Source organism: Eulemur rufifrons, chromosome 19 (assembly GCF_041146395.1).
Source record: "Eulemur rufifrons isolate Redbay chromosome 19, OSU_ERuf_1, whole genome shotgun sequence".
Classification (NCBI taxonomy): Eukaryota; Metazoa; Chordata; class Mammalia; order Primates; family Lemuridae; genus Eulemur; species Eulemur rufifrons.
The window spans coordinates 70,517,079-70,540,572 of NC_091001.1; the positions used below are offsets into that span (position 1 = coordinate 70,517,079).

General features: G+C 34.5%; 1 protein-coding gene across 2 annotated transcripts in view; it reads left to right on the forward strand.

The window, feature by feature from the left end:
- Window positions 1–23,494, forward strand: part of FANCL (FA complementation group L) — an 81,194-nt gene that overhangs the window by 52,831 nt on the left and 4,869 nt on the right. For both annotated transcript variants that reach the window (XM_069494061.1, XM_069494062.1), the window contains one exon: window positions 21,593–21,743. In XM_069494061.1, the coding sequence (XP_069350162.1) occupies window positions 21,593–21,743 (151 nt within the window). The remainder of the gene's footprint in view (window positions 1–21,592; window positions 21,744–23,494) is intronic.

Below are 23,494 nucleotides of genomic sequence, written 5' to 3' on the forward strand. Positions count from 1 at the left end.
GATATTGTTGACTAATGAGGCTATAGAATGCCCTAATGTCGGATTTTAAGTGCGCTGATACTATGATTATATAAAAACGAAATTCATTTTTTTTCAAGTTACTAAGCAAAAATGGTTGTTAAAATTGCAATTCTACCTGTAAATGTTCCATTAGATGCAGACTTGGTGAACTCTTTGCCATAGTTATTTGGAATTTTCAGATTTGGTGTGGGGCAGTAAGTAGGGGTATTTGTATTTTTTATTATGGAAATCTGATATTCTTGGAATAATGCCATGAATGCAAGAAGAGCAAAACTAATGATAAAGCCTCTGGCTGATAATCTGATGGTGAATGAAGAATTTATAATTAAAGGAAACAGTCCTATTACATAGCAGGGAGCACGATCCATTAGTTAGAGCAGCAGACTAGCAGTTGGGTATTCTTAGTTCTGTTTACAGTTCAGCCATCGACTTAATTGTATAATTTCAAACAAGTCACATGACTGTCTCAGTTCATATGTACTATATATGGAAATAGTGAACTTTCTCTTTCACAGATATGTTAAGCAAAATAAATCTGGTTTAAAACACGCACAATGTTGGGGGGCAAAAACCCTCAATTATACAATCTAAGGATCCTGTGGAAGTTCTAACCAATTGAAATTTCTTTCTTTTTTTATCTTTGTTGGAGAACTCATAGTACTGGATTTTTATTCACTTTAAATTGGCTAATTACATATACTTTTGCCTTGTTGGCAGTCTTACTGTTGCCACAATGGTATGGATAAAAAAGTCAAAGGGATCAAAACAAAGAAAACTCATTGTTGAGATTCTGTGATATGGTAGAAAACGTATCAGTGAAGGGGTCAGGTGACCTGTGAACTCAGTCACTTATTAGTTATCTTTCTGTTTTCTAATAACTTATTTAAAAAAGTAGTCTGCATTGATTCTAACTGACAAAAGGAAAATACAAGCAAGCAAAATTAAGAAAATATAAAATCACCTTTAATGCCTTTATTTGGAATTGAGATCTCACTGGATAATAGTTTGAAACTGTGCTTGTCACTTAACAGATTTTCATTTCTAAAATATCATTGATAATATTGTGCAATATTCTGGATAATCCTTAAAATCACTTGAGTTTTAGTTATAATTTGGTTTACATTTATCCATCAAATTAAGAATTTATATGTTTGCAATCTAGGAACATGTTATCTCTATATTTAGTTAGAGCTTTCAGTAAAGTAGCAGTGGTTTCTTAATCTACGTTTCATTTTTTGTTGAATTTACTCCTAAGTATTTAGAATTTTTTTTTTTTTGCTATTATAAATGCAGTCTTTTTGTTTGTATTTTCTAGTTGATCATCAGAATGTGGGCAGGCTATTAATTTTTTTAAAAAATTTTACTTTGATCAAAGTAATACGTGAACATAGTTTTAAGTTAGGTTTACAAGTTGTTTTGTTTTGTTTTGTTTTTCTTTTTAGACAAAGCAGCATTTCCTAGCCTCCTTCTCACCAATTTCTCCAGGGCCAAATACTTTTAACTGTTAGCCGGTTCTTTTGGTCTTTAATTTATTTTATTACATGTTATTACCTTTTGTTTTGGGCATTATCTATTAACTTCCACTGTAGATACTGAGGAGTTGGCTGCTTTCTCTCCTTATCCCCACCCCATACACATGCATACTTCCTATCTTCCTGTTCTCTCCAAATAATTATATTGTAATTTTAATAACATTTAGTGTTTATATTATTATAGATATATAATTATACTATGTTGATATAGTGATGTGGTTAACTATGATTATTTTTCCTTTGTTGCCCTGGTTTTTATTATTCCTAGAGTTAACATTTATTTTACTTTTTCATTTCCTTAGTTTTCTAGGTGGTTATAACTCATTCAACCTCCATATGCTTGTGGTATTTCTAAGTAAATGTGTTTAGTGGGCAGTTGGATATATGACTTTGAATCTCAGACCATCATTTACTTGCTAGATTAAGGAAGAAGATATTATATCACTAGAATTTCAGTTGACCTCTAAGATGATCAAAATTGGTTTAAACTTTGAAGAGATTTTAGATTTGTGCATTGTGAGCATGTGAGATAATTTTGTGGAATGGTAAAACTCTTCTGTGAATTTAAAGACCCAAAGAAACTAGTTGTATGGAACGCATTGTTTATCAGAAGCCTTCAGTATCATCTTAAGGTGCATTAAGTGATTTACCTGCTGATGTTAATAACTATGACTTTACTATAGACCATCCTGGTAGGCTTCATAGTTTACTCTGCGGGACCAGTGGTAGCATAGTAAAAAGAGAACACAGAGTCTAAAAGCCTGGGTTACAATCTTGGCTGTGTCCATACCAGTTCATTACCTTGTGTAAATCATTTAACTTTATAAAACGAGGGAAATAATGTTTATGTCATAGATTGTATGTGAGAGTAAATTGAGATATTGTGTATGAAAATCTTTTTGAATTGTAAAGTGCTATACAGATGTACAAAGTGATACCGGGAGTTAATGCAGTTTATGAATTGGTGAGCTCTTAAAATAGAACTAATATGGGTGAAGAAATGATACCTCTCTTATATATTTACATTATATTGTATATTTGTGTTTATATCCACATATCTATATAACAGCAAATAGTTGCTACCAATATATATTGAAAGACAACATTTTTATTTATATGTAACAATCAAGGAGTTTTTTGATGTTCAAAAATGAAATAGGGATGATTAATGAACCATTGATCTCACCAGGCTATATAGATGTGGCAGATGACTATATACACATTGTACCTTAAACAACATGGATAAGAGTTGTTAAGAGAAATATTGTTTGGTTTTATAATTTTATTGGTTAATACACATTAATACTTGGATGGACTAATAGTGTTATGGTTTAGAGAAACTCAGTAAAATATTCTCACATAGCAGGTGTTCCAAGTAAAAGAAAAAATAAAAATACTAGTCTCCTTGAGGATCCAAAGATTGTTTTAGCAAATATCATTGAAGCAAACTTATTTCAACACAAGTATAATTTATTAACATTCCTTACCTTAGGTTTTCTTGTCAGGGACCCTGGTAAATTGGTACGCTGTGTGTGTATTTATACTTAAATTTTTTTTTTTTAATCCAAAAGCTAATTTGGGATATATGGGTATTGGGGTGTGGGGGTGTGGGGGGGTGTGTGTGTACGCGCGCGCATATACGTTTTAAGCCATTCTTTTGGAAAAAGAGATGCCTATTTTGAGATTAAAAATTCAGTAGGTTGAAAACAGAAATGATACTTTAGTGATAAGAAGTGTTGATGCAAATATGTGCCAAAATCACTATATTAACATTGTCACCTAGGAAATATTCCCCTCTATCCTTTTGTGCTGAAATAGAAGTTGAATATTAGAAACCAAACCAATTTAGCAGATAGATGTAGGGAAGCAAACCGGAATATTGGAGTTGGAGATTAGAGGCAATGGGGCAGTATTTATTTATTTTTTAAATGATATTGCTGTTAGCAGTTAGTTCACTAACTCTGACTGTAAACACTGGCAGCCATCAGCACAATGGTATTCTATTAGTCTTGACTTTGTCTGAAGTAAAGATCATTGTGACCATTTATTTTCTTATTTTTGTTATTTCTTATTTTGTTATTTTTACTGTGAGTGATGAAAAATTAGATATAGCTAACTTTTTTCATCAGGGATAGTGAGTGCTCTTTTTTTTGATAATCTCTAATTGGAACAAAAAGCTAGACTGGTTTTTTTTTTCCTAACTGGGTTGGTTTTGATTTTAGTAGTCTACAATATAGGATAGCTAAGGATAAGATTGATAGTGCCTACTTATTTTTAACATGTACTAGACAAACATTTTTTCTTTGTCTCTTTTTTTTTTTTTTTTTTTTTTTTTTTTTTTTTTTTTGTTGAGACAGAGTCTCACTTTGTTGCCCAGGCTAGAGTGAGTGCCGTGGCGTCAGCTTAGCTCACAGCAACCTCAGACTCCTCGGCTTAAGCGATCCTACTGCCTCAGCCTCCCGAGTAGCTGGGACTACAGGCATGCGCCACTATGCCCGGCTAATTTTTTCTATATAGATTTTTAGTTGTCCATATAATGTCTTTCCATTTTTAGTAGAGACGGGGTCTCGCTCAGGCTGGTCTCGAACTCCTGACCTTGAGCAATCCACCCGCCTCGGCCTCCCAGAGTGCTAGGATTACAGGCGTGAGCCACCGCGCCCGGCCTCTTTGTCTCTTTTTTTAATAGAATTGCTATGATCATTCTCTGTTGACTATACATGAGGTGACTTCTTTCATTTGGCCCTGTGGGCAGATACCCTCTTCATATGAACTAAAAATAGTAGCAAATATTTAAATGATCAGTGGTCAGTTACAGTCAGAATAACTTGTATAGAAGAGGTGATAAGTTCTTTATGGATTGCTTGACAGATAACAATATTTGATTAAACAGATTCAGTTATAGATCTACCTGTAGAAAGAGTTGAGAACATCAGTGAAGCATCCAAGTCAGATCAAAAGAACTGAATATTTAGAAGATTTATTGCCTCTTTAAAGATAGGAAATATGGCAATTAATATTAAAATTAAATTTCTTAAAAATTTTTACCTCTTAATATTTCCTTATTCTATTGAAGCCTTTGAATCCCCCAAAGATAAAGATAAAATTATTGTTAGAGGATTTATCTGCAAGTATTATAGGGAAGAATGAAAAAATCAGAATGGAAAGCAACTGTTGCAAGTACCAGAAAATTATGCTATTAATTTAAGTGTCATCAGAGCACAAAAGGATCACATTCTGGGACTGTGTGGAAATTATTAAAATACTGGAAATAATAGTACTTAGAATGAAGATATTATACACTAAGATCTGGTTAAGTGACTGACATTATTACATCACTTCAGGTATTATAAAAGTAACAAAATGCTTTTAAAGATAATAAGCATTACATTTTGAGAATGGCAGTGTTCACACTTTTCTGCTTAAGTGCTTTCCTAGTTTAACATAATTTAATAACAGTTATGGGGAATAGCTAACATCTTAATTCCTATATTATCTTTCCCCCTTCCTTCTCCAGTATATACACATTTTATATATCTACATATACACATAAAAGTAATAAAATTTCATTCTCTAAGTGGTGGATGTATGACCTGTCCTGCCTTCTTTGTCCTTGCTATAAGGAGTGTTGTTATTTTGTGTTTATTTTTTTAGTTCCTCATTGTTAAGAAAACTATTGCAAAGGAACCACTGCTATGTAGATCCATTACTGTCTAGAAATCATAGTGTTTTTTTAAACAGCTTTATTGAAGTATAATTGACATGAAATAAAGTAAACATATTTAAAGTGTACAATTTGGTGAGTTTTGACAAATATTTACACCCATGAAATCATCTGTACAATCGAGATAACAAACTTTTTCATCATAGGAAGTTACCTTCTTCCTTGTTGTAGTCCCTCCCTCCTGCTCTTTCCCCTGTTCCCCAGGCAACTACTGATCTGCTTTTTGTTGCTGTAGATTTGTTTGCATTTTCTAGAATCATGTATAATTCTTTGTGTTTTTCTATGTCAAGCTTCTTTCCTCAACATAATTATTTTGAGGTTCATCCATATTGCAGCATGTAATATTAATAAATTTCATTCTTTTTATTGCTAAGTATTTATGGATATATCATATATTATCTATTGACCTGTTGATGGATATATGGGTTGTTTTCAGGATTTGGCTATTACAGTTCTCTCCAAATTGATCTATAGATTCAATGCAATCAAAATCTTAACAGAATTTTTTTTTTTTTTTTTTTTAGAAATTGACAAAATTATTCTAAAATGTGTATGGAAATGCAAAGGACTCATAATTGTCAAAATAACTTAGAAAAAGAATAGCAGAATTGGAGGACTAATGCCATCTGATTGTAAGACTTATAAATCTACCTTTATTGGTATAATAAGGTATTGACATAAAGGTAGACAAATAGATCACTGAAATAGAGAATTCAGAAATAGACTCATAACAGACAACAGTTTTCAACAAAGGCACAGAAACAATTCAGTGAAGGAAGAACATTCTTTTCAGCAAATGGTGCTGAAACAATTGGATATCTGTATGCAAAAACAATGAATTTTGATCTATATTTTAAAAATTAACTTATGATGGATCATAAACTTCATGTAAAATCTAAAACTATAAAACTTCTGGAAGAAACACAGGATAAAGTGTGACTATGTTAGGCAGAGATTTCTTACTGTAACACCAAATTCAAAGTCTGAAAAAGAACAAATTGATAAATTGGACTTAATCAAAATTAATTTTTGCTTTTGAAAGATGCTATTAAGAGAATGAAAAGACAAGCTACAGACTAGGAGAAAATAATTGCAAATCATATACCTGATGATGTACTTGTATTTAGAATATATAAAAAATTCTCAAAGCTCAATAAGAAAACCCCAAATGGGCAGTGTTTATATAGACACACATTCTAGATACATCAAGGATACTCCTTTTATTGCCATTAAACCTGTATATAAATTGGTTTCATAGGGAAAAATTTTTCAAAATATATTTACTTAGTGCTTGGAGGTTGAACTTATGTTACTGCCTAATTCCTTTTGGCTAGGAATCAGGTAAATTCTTGCTTCTTACTTCACTTTCTTTGCAACACTTTTTACTCAGCCACATTGCTTCAGTCTGCTTGAAGGTATGATATATCTTTACAAAAGACCTCACCTCAGCTCCTGCTGTATCTCCTCTCTTTGATCCAGGGATTTTTTTAAAGACCGAGGGTGCTTGTGGGAGCCTAAAGGCATACGTACATGTGCAGACCTGGAAATGTGAGAGAATTAGTCCCCCTGAGGGCAACTTGACCAGTAGGGAATGGAAGCCAGGGAATAAATGCTCATGGACAGGATTTGTTATTTTTAAAAATTTTTTTTACAGACAGAATCTCACTCTGTTCCCCGGGCTATAGTGAAATGGTGATTCACCAGCATGATCATGGTGCACTGCAGCCTTGAACTCCTGGCTTCAAGCAATCCTTCCACCACGATCTCCCTGCTAGCTGAGATTACAGGCATGAACCACCACAGGCAGCAGGTTCTTAGATAGGAATTCTGAGGAGCTTTCTCTATACCTTCTCACAGAGCCACCGTTGACCACAATAACCAGGTTGAAAGCCTTATTTTGGCTATCTTGTGTTTCACTTTTTCCAGTTTCCACTCCCATTCCATAAGTTCATATCCAGTAATCTCCATACAAGCCCTTGTTTCAGGCTTTGTTTTCTGGGGGAATTTCAAGCTCAAATTGTCATTGTCATATGCCATGGATAAAGATGTATACGACAAGGATCAAAATACACCGATCATGTAGGGCCCAGAAATTTACCTTTTTTTAAAAAAGAAAGTACCCAGATGTTTTCTTTTTGATTGTTTGACTTGTTTTTCAAGATTGAACAACACCTATGCAATTATATATGACCTCCTAAGCAGTGTAACTTGGCAGGCCTTCTTTAAAATCAATTTATAAATCAAAGGCCGCACTAGACTTCTCTCAAATGATTTCCTCGCCCATAGAAAATTGTAATCTTCACAGTTGTTACCAGCTTCCTTTGACTTGTCACCACCGTTTGAAAAATTTTCTATGACTTCTGTATAACAATGGCTATAGGCACTAGTGTCTTAGCAACACTTATACCTAGTTTGTTAGTAGAATTTTTTAAGAAAATTGTTTCTAAACATTTTAATAAGAGGTACTAATACGTTTTCAAAAGAGTTTAGACCTAAGTATGCAAATAAGTCATCAGTGGAAGATGACACTGTAGAAACCAGACCACTGATTTCTTTCACTAAAGGTACATTCTCTAGTCTTGGAACTAATAAGAAAATGTTCATTTACTTCCCTGTTCATTGGCTTATACTTTACAAGCAATAATTAGAAAATGTGATACCTTTTAAGGTTTTAGAATGATGATTTCCAGTTTTCTGATGGTTTATTTCATTTATTAAACATGAACAAGAATAACCAACCCTGTCCTTGCCTACTTGAATATTGAGGTGTTTGACTTAATATACCTTCCAGCATAAAAATTGGCAAGCATTGCGAAATAGACTGTGCTTCAGCATTGTAAAACTATCCAGGAAATTGAATCAGCCTTTTAGTTTTTTGTAAGGTTGTGATTTGGTGACCTTTGAACAGACTAACTTTCTAACAGTTCATGATCTCAAGGTTTAAGGATACCATACTGAACGAATGGTTTGTTCAGAAATCTTTTCAGTTATATGTGTTCAGGAGCTTTTTGTACATTAACACAGAGATCCCCAATACAGACCTTTTCACGGAGAAGCCCATATGTAGAACAGTCCAGGTATTATAATTTAGGTGCAGAGATTTCATTAAGTACCTTAGATGGACCTAGTATTGGATTGATCTCTTAATGTCTTTATGCCTGTTCTTTTCAAATCATGTGGAGATGTCTATTTTTTTCTTAAGATTAATATGTTTTTATTCTCCTGACCTTTGCTTTTCACTATGGGAAGATTGGACTCCGTATCAGGGAGTATCTTCCCTGTTAAACTTAGCTTTTGTGCTCCCTCTGCATGTAATATTATAGAGGTAGTTTTCCAGTTTCTCTTGTTAGGTCTGTGCCTCATTTTTCTGCTACAGCCCTATCCCACATTAAAATAGATAGACAAATGGATTAAAAAAAATCTATTGTGATTGGTCTGTTTTCAACATGAACCTTTCTGCAAACCTTTTGGGGCGGATGACTTAGAATATACTTGACTGTCATTTCTGTGTGTCTTGTTTCATATTTTCTTTCTCATGATGTTTCCTCCGTTCTTTTTGGGCTTTTGAAGGACAAGAGGTTGCTTCTGAGCAACCAAGAGAGCATTCTGTTCTCTCCCTTCTCATACCACACCAAGGCTTAGCTGAGAGGCTTCTGCATTATTATCTTGGTTTCTGGGATACTTTTCTTCTCTGTAAGAGACTTTATTACTTTTTGGACACTCAGCCTTATATTTGTATATGTTTATGGATTTGTTTGTTTTCTCCTGCCATTTTCTCTTGTCTTCCTTTTCCAGTTTGCTACATCTTTCTTCTATTTCATTTCCTTGTTTTATTAATTATTGTTATTGTATAGATGTGCTAAAAGGGATGGCATTTTCCTTTGATTAGTAAATCTACCAGTTGCAATGTTCTGGATGTCATTTTTGGATCTTCACCATGTTTAAGCTGTGTAATTGCTTCGCTGTTCCTGCTAGGAATTTGTGGTTCCAAACCTATTCCAGAAAGTGAGAATTTTTGGAAGATTGCAATAGGCCTCCTATATTTTAGAAAATAATAGTCATATAATGCATTTTTTTTACTTCTCCCTTAAATACATGGGGGGATATAATACATAATGTAATCTAAATATTTTGATTCTCATATAAAAGTTCTTTGATTCTGCTATGAAAGATCTTTTGATCAAAGAGGAAATGATTATGTTAAATCATATAAGTATACATTATTTATATTTAATGGATATATACTTACTAGATTGATAAAAATCTGTTCATAAACAAGAATTAGAAATAAATGAGAGTACATTATAATAATTGGCATCTTAAGGAATATAGGTACCTTTTTTTTTTTTTTTTTTTTTTTTTAGGAAAGGAAAACATTTCTTTTTTTTTTTTTTTATTTATTTTTTGTTTGTTTTTCAGCTCATCAAGGGGGTACAAAAGATCAGGCTATATACATTGCCCATGCCTCCCCATCCCCCCGAGTCTGAGCTTTAGTTGTGTCCATTTCCTAGACAGTGCACATCACTCTCATCATGTAGGTGTGCACTCCTCCCCTCCCCCCACCCCATCCCCCCCAGAGAGAACTTCAAACGTGTCCATTCCCCAGGCAGTGCGCATCGCACTCATCAAGTAGGTATACACCCATCCCTTCCACCCAGCCCCGACCTCTGTCCAATACCCAATTGGTGTGAATCCCAAATGTGCTCTCAGGGAAACCAGTTTGCTGGTGAGTACATGTGGTGCTTGTTTTTCCATTCTTGGGATACTTCACTTAATAGAATGGGTTCCAGCTCACTCCAGGAGAACCAAAGAGATGCCATATCGCCATCATTTCTAATAGCTGAGTAATATTCCATGGTATACATATACCACATTTTGCTAATCCATTCATGAATCGATGGGCATTTGGGTTGTTTCCATATCTTTGCGATTGTGAATTGTGCTGCTATAAACATTCGGGTGCAGGTGTCTTTTTTATAAAATGACTTTTGTTCTTCTGGGTAGATGCCCAGTAATGGGGTTGCTGGATCGAATGGTAGGTCTACTTGAATCTGTTTAAGGTATCTCCACATTGCTTTCCACAGGGGCTGCACTAGTTTACAGTCCCACCAGCAGTGTATGAGAGTACCTGTCTCTCCACACCCACGCCAACATGTATAGTTTTGGGACTTTTTGATAAAGGCCGTTCTCACTGGAGTTAAGTGATATCTCATTGTGGTTTTGATTTGCATTTCCCTGATGATTAGAGATGTTGAACACTTTTTCATATGTTTGTTAGCCATTTTTATATCTTCTTTTGAAAAATTTCTATTCATGTCCTTTGCCCACTTTTTGATAGGGTTGTTCAATTTTTTCTTACTGATTTTCCTGAGTTCTAAATAGATTCTTGTTATCAGTCCTTTATCTGATGTGTAGTATGCGAAAATTTTTTCCCATTCTGTAGGTTGTCTATTTACTCTTGTGACTGTTTCTTTGGCTGTGCAGAAGCTTTTTAATTTGATCAGGTCCCATTTATTTATTTTTGTTGCTGCTGTGATTGCCTTAGGGGTCTTCCTCATAAATTCTTTGCCTAGGCCAATGTCTGTAAGAGTCTTACCTACGTTTTCTTCTAGAATTCTAATAGTTTCTGACCTAAGGTTTAAGTCTGTTAACCACCGTGATTTGATTTTTGTGAGGGGTGAGAGCTGTGTGTCCTGTTTTAGTCTTCTACATGTGGATATCCAGTTTTCCCAGCACCATTTATTAAATAAGGAATCTTTTCCCCAGAGTATGTTTTTTTCTGCTTTGTCAAAGATTAGATGGCTATATGAGGATGGTTTTATATTTGGATTTTCTGTTCTGTTCCACTGGTCTGTGTCTCGGCACTTGTGCCAGTACCAGGCTGTTTTTAGAACCACAGCCTTGTAGTAAAGTTTGAAGTCTGGCAAATTAATACCTCCCATTTTGTTTTTGTTGTTTAATATTGCTTTTGCTAAACGGGGTCTTCTCTGATTCCATACAAAGCGTAAAATTATTTTTTCTATGTCTGTGAAAAAAGATGTTGGTAATTTAATAGGGATTGCATTGAATCTGTAGATAACTTTGGGCAGTATAGACATTTTAACAATGTTGATTCTACCGATCCATGAGCATGGTATGGTTTTCCACCTATTTACATGTTCTGCGATTTCCTTCCTCAGAGTTTCATAGTTCTCCCTATAGAGGTCCTTTACTTCCTTAGTTAGGTATATTCCTAGATATTTTATTTTCTTTGTTGCTATTTTGAAGGGTATTGAGTCCTTAATTTGGTTCTCCGTTTGACTGTTACTGGCGTATATGAATGCCTCTGATTTGTGTGTATTGATTTTGTATCCTGAGACTTTGCTGAATTCATTAATCAATTCCAGGAGTCTCTTGGTTGAAATCTTGGGGTTTTCTAGATATAACATCATATCATCAGCAAAGAGTGAGAGTTTGATCTCTTCTGTCCCTATTTGGACTCCCTTGATTCTGCTCTCTTGCCTGATAGCTCTTGCAAGGACTTCCAATACTATGTTGAAAAGTAATGGGGACAGTGGGCAGCCTTGTCTGGTTCCAGTTCGAAGTGGGAATGCTTTCAGTTTTTCCCCGTTCAGTATGATGTTGGCTGTGGGTTTGTCATATATGGCTTGTATCATTTTTAGATAGGCCCCGTCTATGCCTATTTTTTTGAGTGTTCTTATCATAAAAGGGTGTTGAATTTTGTCGAATGCTTTTTCTGCATCTGTTGAGAGTATCATATGATCTTTATTTTTGCTTCTATTTATGTGATGAATTACATTTATAGATTTGCGTATGTTAAACCATCCCTGCATCTCTGGGATGAAGCCCACTTGATCGTGATGGATTATTTTTTTGATAAGCACTTGGATTCGATTTGCTAGAATTTTATTGAGGATTTTTGCATCTATATTCATAAGAGAAATTGGTCTATAGTTCTCTGTTTTAGTTGCATCCTTTCCTGGTTTTGGTATTAGGGTTATGTTGGCTTGGTAAAAAGTGTTGGGGAGAATCCCATCCTTCTCTATATTGGAGAATAGTTTATGTAGGATGGGCACCAGTTCTTCTTTGTAGGTATGGTAGAATTCAGGTGTGAACCCATCTGGTCCAGGGCTTTTCTTTTTGGGAAGGTTTTTTATTGCTGTTTCGATTTCAGATCTAGATATCGGTCTATTTAGGAATTCTACTTCTTCCTGGTTGAGCCTGGGAAGGCTGTGTGTTTCTAGGAATTTGTCCATTTCCTCCAGGTTTTCTAATTTGTGTGCATAAAGATTTTTGTAGAATTCATATATGGTATCCTGTATCTCTGTGGCATCAGTCGTGATTACTCCTTTTGTGTTCCTGATGGAGGTTATAAGAGATTTTTCTTTTCTGTTCTTGGTTAGTCTAGCCAGAGGTGTGTCAATTTTGTTTATTTTTTCAAAGAACCAACTTTTGGTTTTATTAATCTCCCTTATGGTTTGATTGTTGTCCTTTTCATTTAGTTCTGATTTAATCTTAATAATTTCTCTGCTTCTGCTGGGTTTGGGATCGGTCTGTTCTTCCTTCTCCAGCACTTTGAGTCTATTCATTAGATTGTCTAATTGTAAGTTTTCTGTCTTTTTGGTATAAGCATTTATGGAAATAAATTTTCCTCTCAGGACTGCTTTAGCTGTGTCCCACAGATTTTGATAGGTTGTATCTCCTTTGTCATTTAATTCAAAAAATCTTTTGATTTCCGACTTGATTTCTTCATTTATAAAATGATTGTTCAGGAGAAGGTTATTTAGCTTCCATGACTTTGAGTAGAAGTGAGGATTTCTGTTAGGGTTCATTGTTACTTTTATTCCACTGTGATCTGAGAAGATGCATGGTATAATTTCTATATTTTTAAATTTTTTAAGGCATGCTTTATGACCTAAGATATGGTCAATCTTGGAGAATGTCCCATGAGCTGATGAGAAGAAAGTATATTCAGTGGTTTTTGGGTAGAATGTCCTGTAGATATCAGTCAGGCCCATTTGATCGAGCGTTGTATTTAAGTCCACTATTTCTTTGTTTATTTTTTGTTTGGAAGATCTGTCCTGAACTGTCAGTGGCATGTTAAAATCTCCGGCTACTAACGTGTTGTTATCTATCATTTGGTTGAGATCAAGTAGGGTTTGCTTTATGAATCTGGGTGCACCTAGATTGGGTGCATATTTATTAAGTATAGTTATGTCTTCTTGTTGAATTGTACCCTTCACCAGTATATAGTAACCATCTTTATCTTTCTTTACTTTTGTTGATTTGAAAACTACGTTATCGGAGATTAGAACCGCCACGCCAGCTTTCTTTTGGGTTCCATTTGCTTGGAATATTGATTTCCATCCTTTTATCTTCAGCCTAAATGCATCCTTGCAGGTTAGATGAGTTTCCTGAAGACAGCAGATACTTGGCTTATATTTTTTTATCCATTGGGCCAGTCTATGTCTCTTGAGTGGGGAATTCAATCCATTCACATTTAATGAGAGAACCGATAGGTGAGACAGATTGCTTTTCCTCAAGTTGGGTTGAATTTCATTGATCTGTTTTCTCTCTTGAGCCATTATGATAACTGGGTTTTTATATTTATCTCTTGATTAGTGTTACATTCGAGGGTCCTTCTTGTGCTGGACCATGTGTAACTCTGTTTTGAGTACTTCTTGGAGAGCTGGTCTTGTCTTGGTGAATTCCCTAAGTTTTTGTTTATCTGAGAATGTCTTAATTTCACCTTCATATATAAAACTGAGCTTAGCTGGATACAGGATTCTAGGCTGGGCATTATTCTGTTTCAGAAGAGTGAGAATGGGGCCCCAATCTCTTCTTGCTTGTAAGGTTTCAGTTGAGAAATCTGGCGTGATTCGGATGGACTTTCCTTTGTATGTTACTTGATTCTTTCTCCTTACAGCTCGAAGAAGGGCCTCTTTAGTGGATATTTTGGTCAGTCTAATGACTACATGACGTGGTGTCTTCCTATTTGGTATGAATCTCCCAGGGGTTCTTTGAGCTTCTTGAACCTGTATATCTAGAGATTTGGCTAGGCCTGGGAAATTTTCCTCAATTATATCTTCAAATAGTTTATTCAACCCTTGCTTATTGTCTTCTTCACCCTCAGGAATGCCGATAACTCTGACGTTAGGCTTCTTCACATAATCCCACATTTCTTGTAGACTGTGGTTAATTCTCATGTTTGTTTGTTTCAGCTCTGTAACTGACTTATTTAATTGGAAAGTGTTGTCTTCGATCTCTGAGATTCTTTCTTCTGTTTGATCTACCCTGCTCTTGAGACTTTCCACTGTGTTTTGTAGCTCCTTGAATAAATTCTTCATTTCCAGGAGTTCAGTTTGATTTTTCTTCAGTATTTCAATTTCTTTGGTGAATTTTTCTTCCAAGTCCTGGATCTTTTTTGTGGTTTCTTTATGTTGATTATCCATTTTTACTTGCATGCTGTTCAGCGTGTTTATGATCCATGTTTGAAATTCTTCCTGTGACATGTTGCTATTTGGAATCTGGTTTGTGTTAATTGGTGGTGAACTAGTAATCCTCTTTGAAGGTGAAGTTTCAGCTTGATTCTTTATACTTCCAGAGTTCTTTCGCTGAGCCCTTCCCATCTGGATGAATCCTTAAGATTCCTTCTTTCAGCTTTAGTCTGGAAAGGGGCAGGCCGTGAGCGCCAGGTAAGCTGCCTCCTCTGTCGCTAGGGGGAGCCCTTCGCGTGTTGTTCAGGGTTTTGCTACCTCCGCTGGGGGGGCTGCTCCTCTTCCTCTCCCGAGGTGGTTTCCGTCTCTCTCTGCGAGAAAGACAGTGGATAGGGGGAGGGGAGCGGCGCCCTCGTTCGCCCAGCGCCCCAGCCGCTGCAGTTCCCGTGGGCGATGGTCCTCCCCGCCCCAATGTCCGCAAGGTCCACGCTCGACTCTCTCGTGACTGGGGAACCACTCAGTGTTCACACAAAGGCTTAGCTCCTAGTCGGTCCGTGGACTAGGGAAGGGAGCCGCCCGGTACCCAATCACTTCACCGGGTTTAGGGTGCAAAACCCAACAATGGCGACCGCCCGTCTGCAGCACTGTCACTGGGGTTGAACGCTCAGCGACCGGCAGAGGCCAGAGGAGCCGAGACCGGGAGAACCCAGCCCCGCCTAAACGAGACAGATCGGCGTCTGCTCGAGCCGGGAGGGAGGCAGCCCCGCAGCCCGCCTATAGGAGACAGTTGCTAGGCGCCTCAGCCGCGCACAGCGCACAGCGTTCTAGGGTCCAAAAAGCCTCCCGCCAATGTCTCCTCTGCAGAGCTCACATCTCCCGAGGCAATTCTGTGCCGACTTTGGGCAAATCCCCAATTGAGTGGGTGTGGAGGTCAGAGGGGGAACAAGATGCTTTCCTGTGGGGCTGAACCCACCCCACTCTCTGGTGGGGTGCGTACAACCGTCCCGCGCTCCCTTCTCTGATGACCCTCCGCACTCTCTAGTTTTTCGCGCTGTATTTCCCGATCACCTCAGTCCTTTCTCGTTCTCTCTCTGTCCCACGCTGATTCTCCGTGGGTTCACGCCGCCGTTCTTGTGGGGGAGTGAACCTCTAGCGTTGTGGCAGTCCGAGACCCATGCCTTCCACTCCGGGAGCACGAATCCAGGAGGTCACCACCATTCCGCCATCTTCCTCTCTCCTGTCAGAATCCTCGGTGTCAGCCCCATAGATGGCAGGGTGGAAGTCTGCCCTCAGTTCCTGGTGTGCTCTTGGCGGAAGAAAGACCTGGCACACCAAAGTGTCAAGTCCAGACTATGATCCTGGTCCTCTGACTCCTTTCTTGGAAAAATCACCTGTAGGCCAATACGAGGAAGTAACCTCAGGCAGAGAGCAGTTTCACAAAAGCAGCTCTCTATTGTAGAATAAAAATGGGTCTGTCTCCGAGAGTGGAGAGAGACAGACCAACTCACTCCCTCAATATAGGTACCTTTAAGTGGAAAATTATACCTACGATATGGATTTTCAAACAGTTATATTTAGAATTGTTAACTTTTAGAGCTGGAAGTCACCTTAGAAGTTATCTACTGCACACCCACACTTATGGGGCAATGTTAAAGCTTAGAGAGACTGAATATGTTTTAAGATTAAATACCTTGTTACCATCAAGATTAGAGCTGTGATTTCCTTGCAAACTGGGTGCTTTTATCTTTGTATCAGAGAATTCAACATAGTCCTGGCAGATGGTTAAAATATTAGTTTCATTGAATTAACTTTAATATATTTTTTCACTATACTGTGAACATCATGGAATGAAAGGATGGATAACAGACAATTTACTTGTCTTTCTATATATGCTTTTTATGATTATAAAACTAATATGCTATTATAGGAAATACGGAAAAGTACAAAGAAGAAAATAAAATTGTCATAAAAAGGTGTTTGTTATTTTAAACTGGACTAACTAGTGACCAGCGAAGGATTGGAATAAAGGCATTGAAGCAGAGTCAGAACAAACCACTCTTGATTATTCTGGAATGGATTAAGGGCATGGATCAAGGTCCCTTAGGACCTACAAAATGCTCCCCTCTTCATCGAGGTTTTACAGTAATGGAGTAACTAATAGGGGAGTGCCGTAAAGAGTGGAGACAAACCTTGTAAGTAAGCTATTTCAATTAATGAAGGAAAATCTATGTATTTTTTTCACTATCCTTTAACTCTGAGGCTTTGCTTATTTCCTTTTGTTACCCTGTAGCCCTAAAATTAGAGAAATAATGTATGAACTTATGAGGTTGAATATTTTTTAATTGATCATGTGTATTTTTTCTTTAGGGAATTATGTCTTTATCCCTCTTTTTCTATTAATATCTGTTCATTTCTATTTTGTTATTGATTTTTCAGTAACTTTTTGTATATTAAAGGTATCAATCCTTTGTCTAATAGGGTACAGATTTTTTCCATTTGCATTTTCATTAGACTGTGAACTTCTCTAGGTCAAGAACTGTATGTCTTATAATAATGGCTCCCAATTTTAAACATTTACTATATACTAAGAAGTTAGCATTTATATACATTATCTCACTCAGCTATTGTGAGGATTAACACTGTTTCCATATTACAGAATCTAAGTAAAATTAAGTAACTTGTTGAAAAAGATGCAGCTAACTTTAGGTGGTAGAGCCAAGAAAGGAACTTGAGATTTGACTATACAGTCTGTGATCTTATTCAACATACTATATTGCATCTTCTGTATTCTTAATACCACCAGTATCTAGTATGGAGTGTAATAATAGACACATTTTTCACATTTGCTTGATTATCAGGACATAATTTATTTTTGCAGTATTTGCTTAATTTTGTATAACTTGGTGTGTTGTAAATAAGGACTTGTGTTCTCCAGTGCTTGACCTACATAGTTGGTTGAATGTGGTTATAAATTGACTATTTTAAGTTAAAAGTAAAACAACTTCTTTCATTGGTCTAACTTTATAAAATGGGCTTTATTTTTAATAAATTCATTGTATACTCCTCAAAAATCCCAAAATTTATTATAAAAATAAAATATTATTTTAAACACTAAGAACAAAAAAAACAAAGTTATGATGAAAATGTTCTTAAGGATGTCTTTATTTTCCTCACAAGCGGGACTGCCCAAATCTTATGGAAGTATAACTCTTGTAATATTTGGACTCTCAGAAGCATGGCTGTTCTTCATTGTTCCACCAGTGGTTCTTAACCTTATCTGCACATTAGAATCCCTTGGGAAACTTCTAAAATCCTAGTACCAAAGGCTGCATTAAGATCAATTGAAAAGGAATAGCTGGGAGCAGAATCCATATATCAACGTTTAAGTTCCCTAGGTGATTCCAATATGATTTTTATTGTAGAGAACATTAAAGGTACTGATAGTATTTCTGTGGTTACCTATATCCATAGTATAAGGAAATGCTAAATTTTACTTAGAATATAAAGATGTATTTTTTTTTAATCTGCTTAAGATTCTCTGGTTAAGAATGCCTATCATAGGCATTTCAAAGATTATAACTTGTCTTATACAGTGAGCTTTTTTCCTAGAAAGATGTATTTGTGTGTTAAGAGAAGGTTTTAGATATATTATTTAAATAGATTTAAAAGATTTATGTAAAAAGGCCAGTTATTAAATATTTGAAAAAATGAAACAAATTAGTCTATTACCCAATGCATAAAATAATTTGGATTAACTTTCTCAGTTATACGTAACTCACATAATTTATAAAAGTTATTTAATATTTTTGAGATCCATCCCCCTAATATTTTATTATAAATTTTCATAATAGAGAAATGTTGAAAAGTTAATGGTGAATACCCATATATATCCACCACCTAGATTAAACAGTTAACATTTACTATACTTGCTTTATCACACATATAACCTTCCAGTTATTTATCCTCTATCCATCCATAAATTCATTTAATTTTTAGTGCCTCCCAAATAATTTGCAGGTATCAGAATACACCAGCATGTATACATTTAACTAAATTTCAGTTTTTTGTATTAATAAAATTTGGAAACATTAAAATGCATAAATCCTAAGTGTACAAGTTCCAGTAAATGGATATACCTGTGCAATCCGTAGTCAAGATGCAGAACATTATCATCATCCTGTCCCTTCCCGGTAACACCTCATTGTTTTGATTTTTTTTAAACAGAGCCTTTGTTATACCTGTTCTAGATACCATAGAAACAGAAACATGTGCTCTTTTTTACATGGGCTTATTTCACCTAGCATGTTTTTGAAATTCATCCATGTTGTGACATGTATCAGTAGTTCATTGCTTTTCAATCCTGAACAGTATACCATTGCATGAATATACTGGGCTTTGTTTATCCTTCCTTCTACTGACGGACATCTGGATTGTTACCAGTTTTTGGTGCTTATGAATATAGCTGCTATTATTAGCATTCCAGTAAAAGTTGTTTTATGGACATACCTTTTGACTTTTCTTGGAGTGGAATTGCTAGGTCATAACTCAGGAATATATTTAGCTCTTAAAGAAGTTGCCAAATCTTTTTGAAAACAGTTCTGCCATTTTATACGCCACCAACAGTATATGAGAATTTAAGTTGCTTTACATCCTCATCAATGTTTATATTTTTATTTTAATGTTATTTCTTAATAGCACTCTCACTTTTTTCTGAAAATTTTTTCATTTTTTTTTTTTTTTATTTTACACATTGCAAATTGGCCAAAAAAACCCAAAAGAAAAAAAAACAACAAAACTTAAAACAGTAGTACAGTAGTTTTGGTGAGATGTGAGACTGCTTGTATTACAAAAGAAGTTGGCTAGTTTTATTTTTGAAAATGTATTTTAAAGAACTCATCTCCTTGCAAAATTCTTAATGAGTTTCAGTCATATTATTCCTTGGCATTTATGGTGATGTATATAGAATATTTAATTGCATTGTTAATATTTAGAAATATTATATTTTTTAATTTAATTGGGGAAATAAATTCAAAATAAGGGTTTGTGAGTGATTTAATGGACAAAATAAGCAGTTGGAGAAAAAACTTATTAGTTTATCACATAGCTTACTGATATAATAGTTTTAATGTCTACCTCCTAAGGTTATTGAAATTGCTAAGAGAATATTTCTTTCTGTGTACCACTTGTCTTTTTTTGTTTTTTTTTTTGGCCCCTTCTCTGCTGTGTAAAAATACCATTTAATGTATCTATCTCACATGGCTATCTAATGAAATCAGATAATGCCTTAATTTAAGGTTTAAAATTCACTTTTTATGTAATTACCAAGTAACTTCTAGTTCCAGGGTCATTTTGCTTTTTGATGTTTTCTCATATTTTAAAAAACCTTTTCTGTTTAAAATACAGAGTTAGGGATTTTATTTACAGTGGTACATAAAAGAAATGGACAAGGTGATTGGATATAATAAATTTCAAATAAAAGATGCCCCTGTGAAAACATTTTGTAACTTTTTTTGGGGGAGATTAAACTTTCTTGGGTATATAGTGAAATATGTAATTACAGATTTTAAATACACATATATAGAAATAAATGAAAGCAGACACGCTGAGAGACAGTATTGTACTGATTTAAAAACTAGCTCCTTGGGAGTTTAGTTTTCTGTTTTCTGTCATCTAAACTTGTAAATAAGTATGGTACACTAGAAGAGAACAGACATTCTACTTTCAGTATCCTAAAAGGTTATTTTCAGACATGAGGCTTGAATGCTTACTCTTATACTTTTTTTTTTTTTTTTGTAATATGTGTAGAAGGTTAGAACTGGTGAATTCAGCTTGGTGAAACAGAGCCATGAATTCGTCCAAGTGTAAACCCAGACAAGTGATGGAATGAAATGGGTTTTCCGTAAGAACATAGATACAACATACATGTTTAAGGAAGTGGCTACTTTCTTTTCATCTTAGGGTGTATCATATACTTGGATTGTTGGTGTGGTCAGTTATTTCAGATGAATACATTTATAGTATTTTCAGTGACTTATGTTTTATTTATTTGAAACAATAATTAAAACTCTTAATTCTTTTTTAAAATATTTTAGTTTTGATTGGTTTTTATATCAAAAGTATTCATTAAATTGTATCTTTAATATATCACATTTTATGAGAAACTGCTGACTTTGTTTAAAAGTGAAAATACAAATTAATTTTTAAAATCAGTGATGGCAAAAAAAAAAATCAGTGATAGCTTTACTTAGTATTTAGTGAAAATATATTTAAGCTAATTCCCATAAAGGATTAATGTCTGAAAATACTAAATTCAGAGATAGGCTACAAGTTAAACATGGGGAAAAAAATATTTGTAATTTCTGTTTGAATTCTTTAAAAACATGTAAAACCTTTTCATACTCTGCCTAATTAGGTCTGCAGAGTTATCTATTAATAATATTAAAGGCAATTTATCAAATTACAAATAACACTGCATTTTACCTGATTGCTGCAGCTAAAATGAAATTATTTTCATACTAAAATTATATATTGTGTCCAATATGTTAGATATGTACATCAATAAAGGTATACATACATGTCATCTTGTATTACTAATTACTATTCCATACATACAGTATAACATGCATTATAATAATAAACATGATTTTAAAAAACCATTCTTTCTCAATAAGGTGTGTGATGACAATAAAAAACAATCCTGTTAATGCTAAAGGAGGTGAAGGGATGTGAAGCAGGGATAGTTGAATTCTGTTTACTGAAATGTGCTTCTCAGCTGAAATGAAACAGAGCTTAAAATTTCTCAATCGAGTGCATTTTAAGTGAAAGATTATTTGCTATTGGTAGAGTGCCATATAACTTATTCAGCTTTCATTTTTTTACAGAGCTCCTTAATAAGCATTCATAGTCAGTTTTTGGCAGCATTAGAATCACTGAAGGCATTCTGGGATGTTATGGATGAAATCGATGAGAAGACCTGGGTACTTGAGCCAGAAAAACCTACACGGAGTGCGACAGCACGCAGAATTGCATTAGGTAGGAAAAAAAGGATTAGGGGTTTGTTTTTAGCTGTTTGATTTTATTTTGTATTACTTATGAAAATGAATCTAAAGATGACAGACTCTTACACTTCTTTGTATGAAGTCAATTATTACAACTTTTTGGAATGAGTTGTAGTTTCCTTTTTTTTTTTTTTTTGCATGTAAATGTAAATACTGTAGGTGAAAAAGGCAAATATTTAGGTGTTCTATTATAAAAGGCAATGATCCAATGGAAGTAACATTCAGAGATAGTGTTTAATTAGCTGTTAATTAGCACAGAAATAGTAAGAGTAGGTTATTCAAAACTCAACATTTAGAACAACAACAAAAGCCTGTGTTAGAAATAATGAAGTTATCATCTGTGAAACGTAGACTAAGATTGATGTGAACAGATGTGGGAATATTTTTGCAAAAATATAGAGGAAGAAAAAAGAACCTAAAGTGGACCATGCAATTAAAGAGTAATCAGAAAGCACAAAATAAGTAAATATAATTTATGTATTTTTTTATGATACATATATGAATATGAGCAAGATACAGTATAACCATAAATATCCCCAAAATTTTATCACGTTCTGTTAAACTGTAAAATGATTATGCATTTCCATTATAAGAAAGCAAAACATAGTTCAAGAGTTTAGCGTCTCTCAAGATTTTAGATATTTTAAACTATATTTGAGCTCACATTAAATACCATAGTTGGTTTTATGATACCCATTTATCTTTTTCCTCTTTTTTTCCCTAGTCTAAATAGATAAGTTGTTGAAAGGCATACATTCTGAAGAATATTTTGAAATTCTTAGGTGAATAATATCCAAATTAGTGAGTAATTTTTATGCTTTGTACTCAGGTATAATAGATTATCTGGGGGGAAAAAGTGACATGTTATTATGAGAAGAAGAAATTATAATTATACAGCAATTCTACAAATAGTATTGTTACTTTCCTGGTTTGAAAAAGTCTAACAGTATTTAATTTGGAATAATTAACCAAATTATGGTATATTTGTGAACAAGTAGATATTAAGAATGAAAATATTTTCTTCAAATGTAGTAATTTATTACCATGGTCCCACTAAAATAAATTATTCTTATCAGGTTATAATTAAATATACTTTTTATTATATTTCTCATTGGTCAGCATAAACAGTCTGGTTTTTATTCACTCTCTATTTACCTTTTAGCTCCTTTATTTTTCTCTTTCAGGCATGGATTTGCTTTCTTACGACCAAGTTTTGAACAAATTAATTGAAAGATTAGTTAATATAGTGGTTATTAAGTGAAAGTACTTTCTGGAGCCATTAGTAGATTACTTTGCTAAAGGCTAATAAGAAATTTGTGTTCATAGTAAAGAATGCATTAACAAATGAGGTTATAACTTTTAATATTTTTATTTTACTCATTGAATGGCTGTAGTCTCTTTTTTTTTTTTTAACTGTGATGACCTCTTTTTGCCAGATTTGTATTAAATAACTGCATTTATATTGTGGCCAGCCTTGGCGTATAAAATTTATCAAGACAGTTTAACCATAACAGTGAAATTCATATTTATTTTAAACAATTACACTATGTATCTTCAAGAATAGGAGTAAAATTTCTGAAATTTATACTATACTCCAGTACAGTTAAAATTTATAAAAGAATCTAAAGCTGGGCATGGTGGTTCATGCTTGTAATTCCAGCAATTTGGGAGGCCAAGGCAGGAGGATCGCTTGAGGCCAGGAGGTCAAGACCAGCTTGAACAACA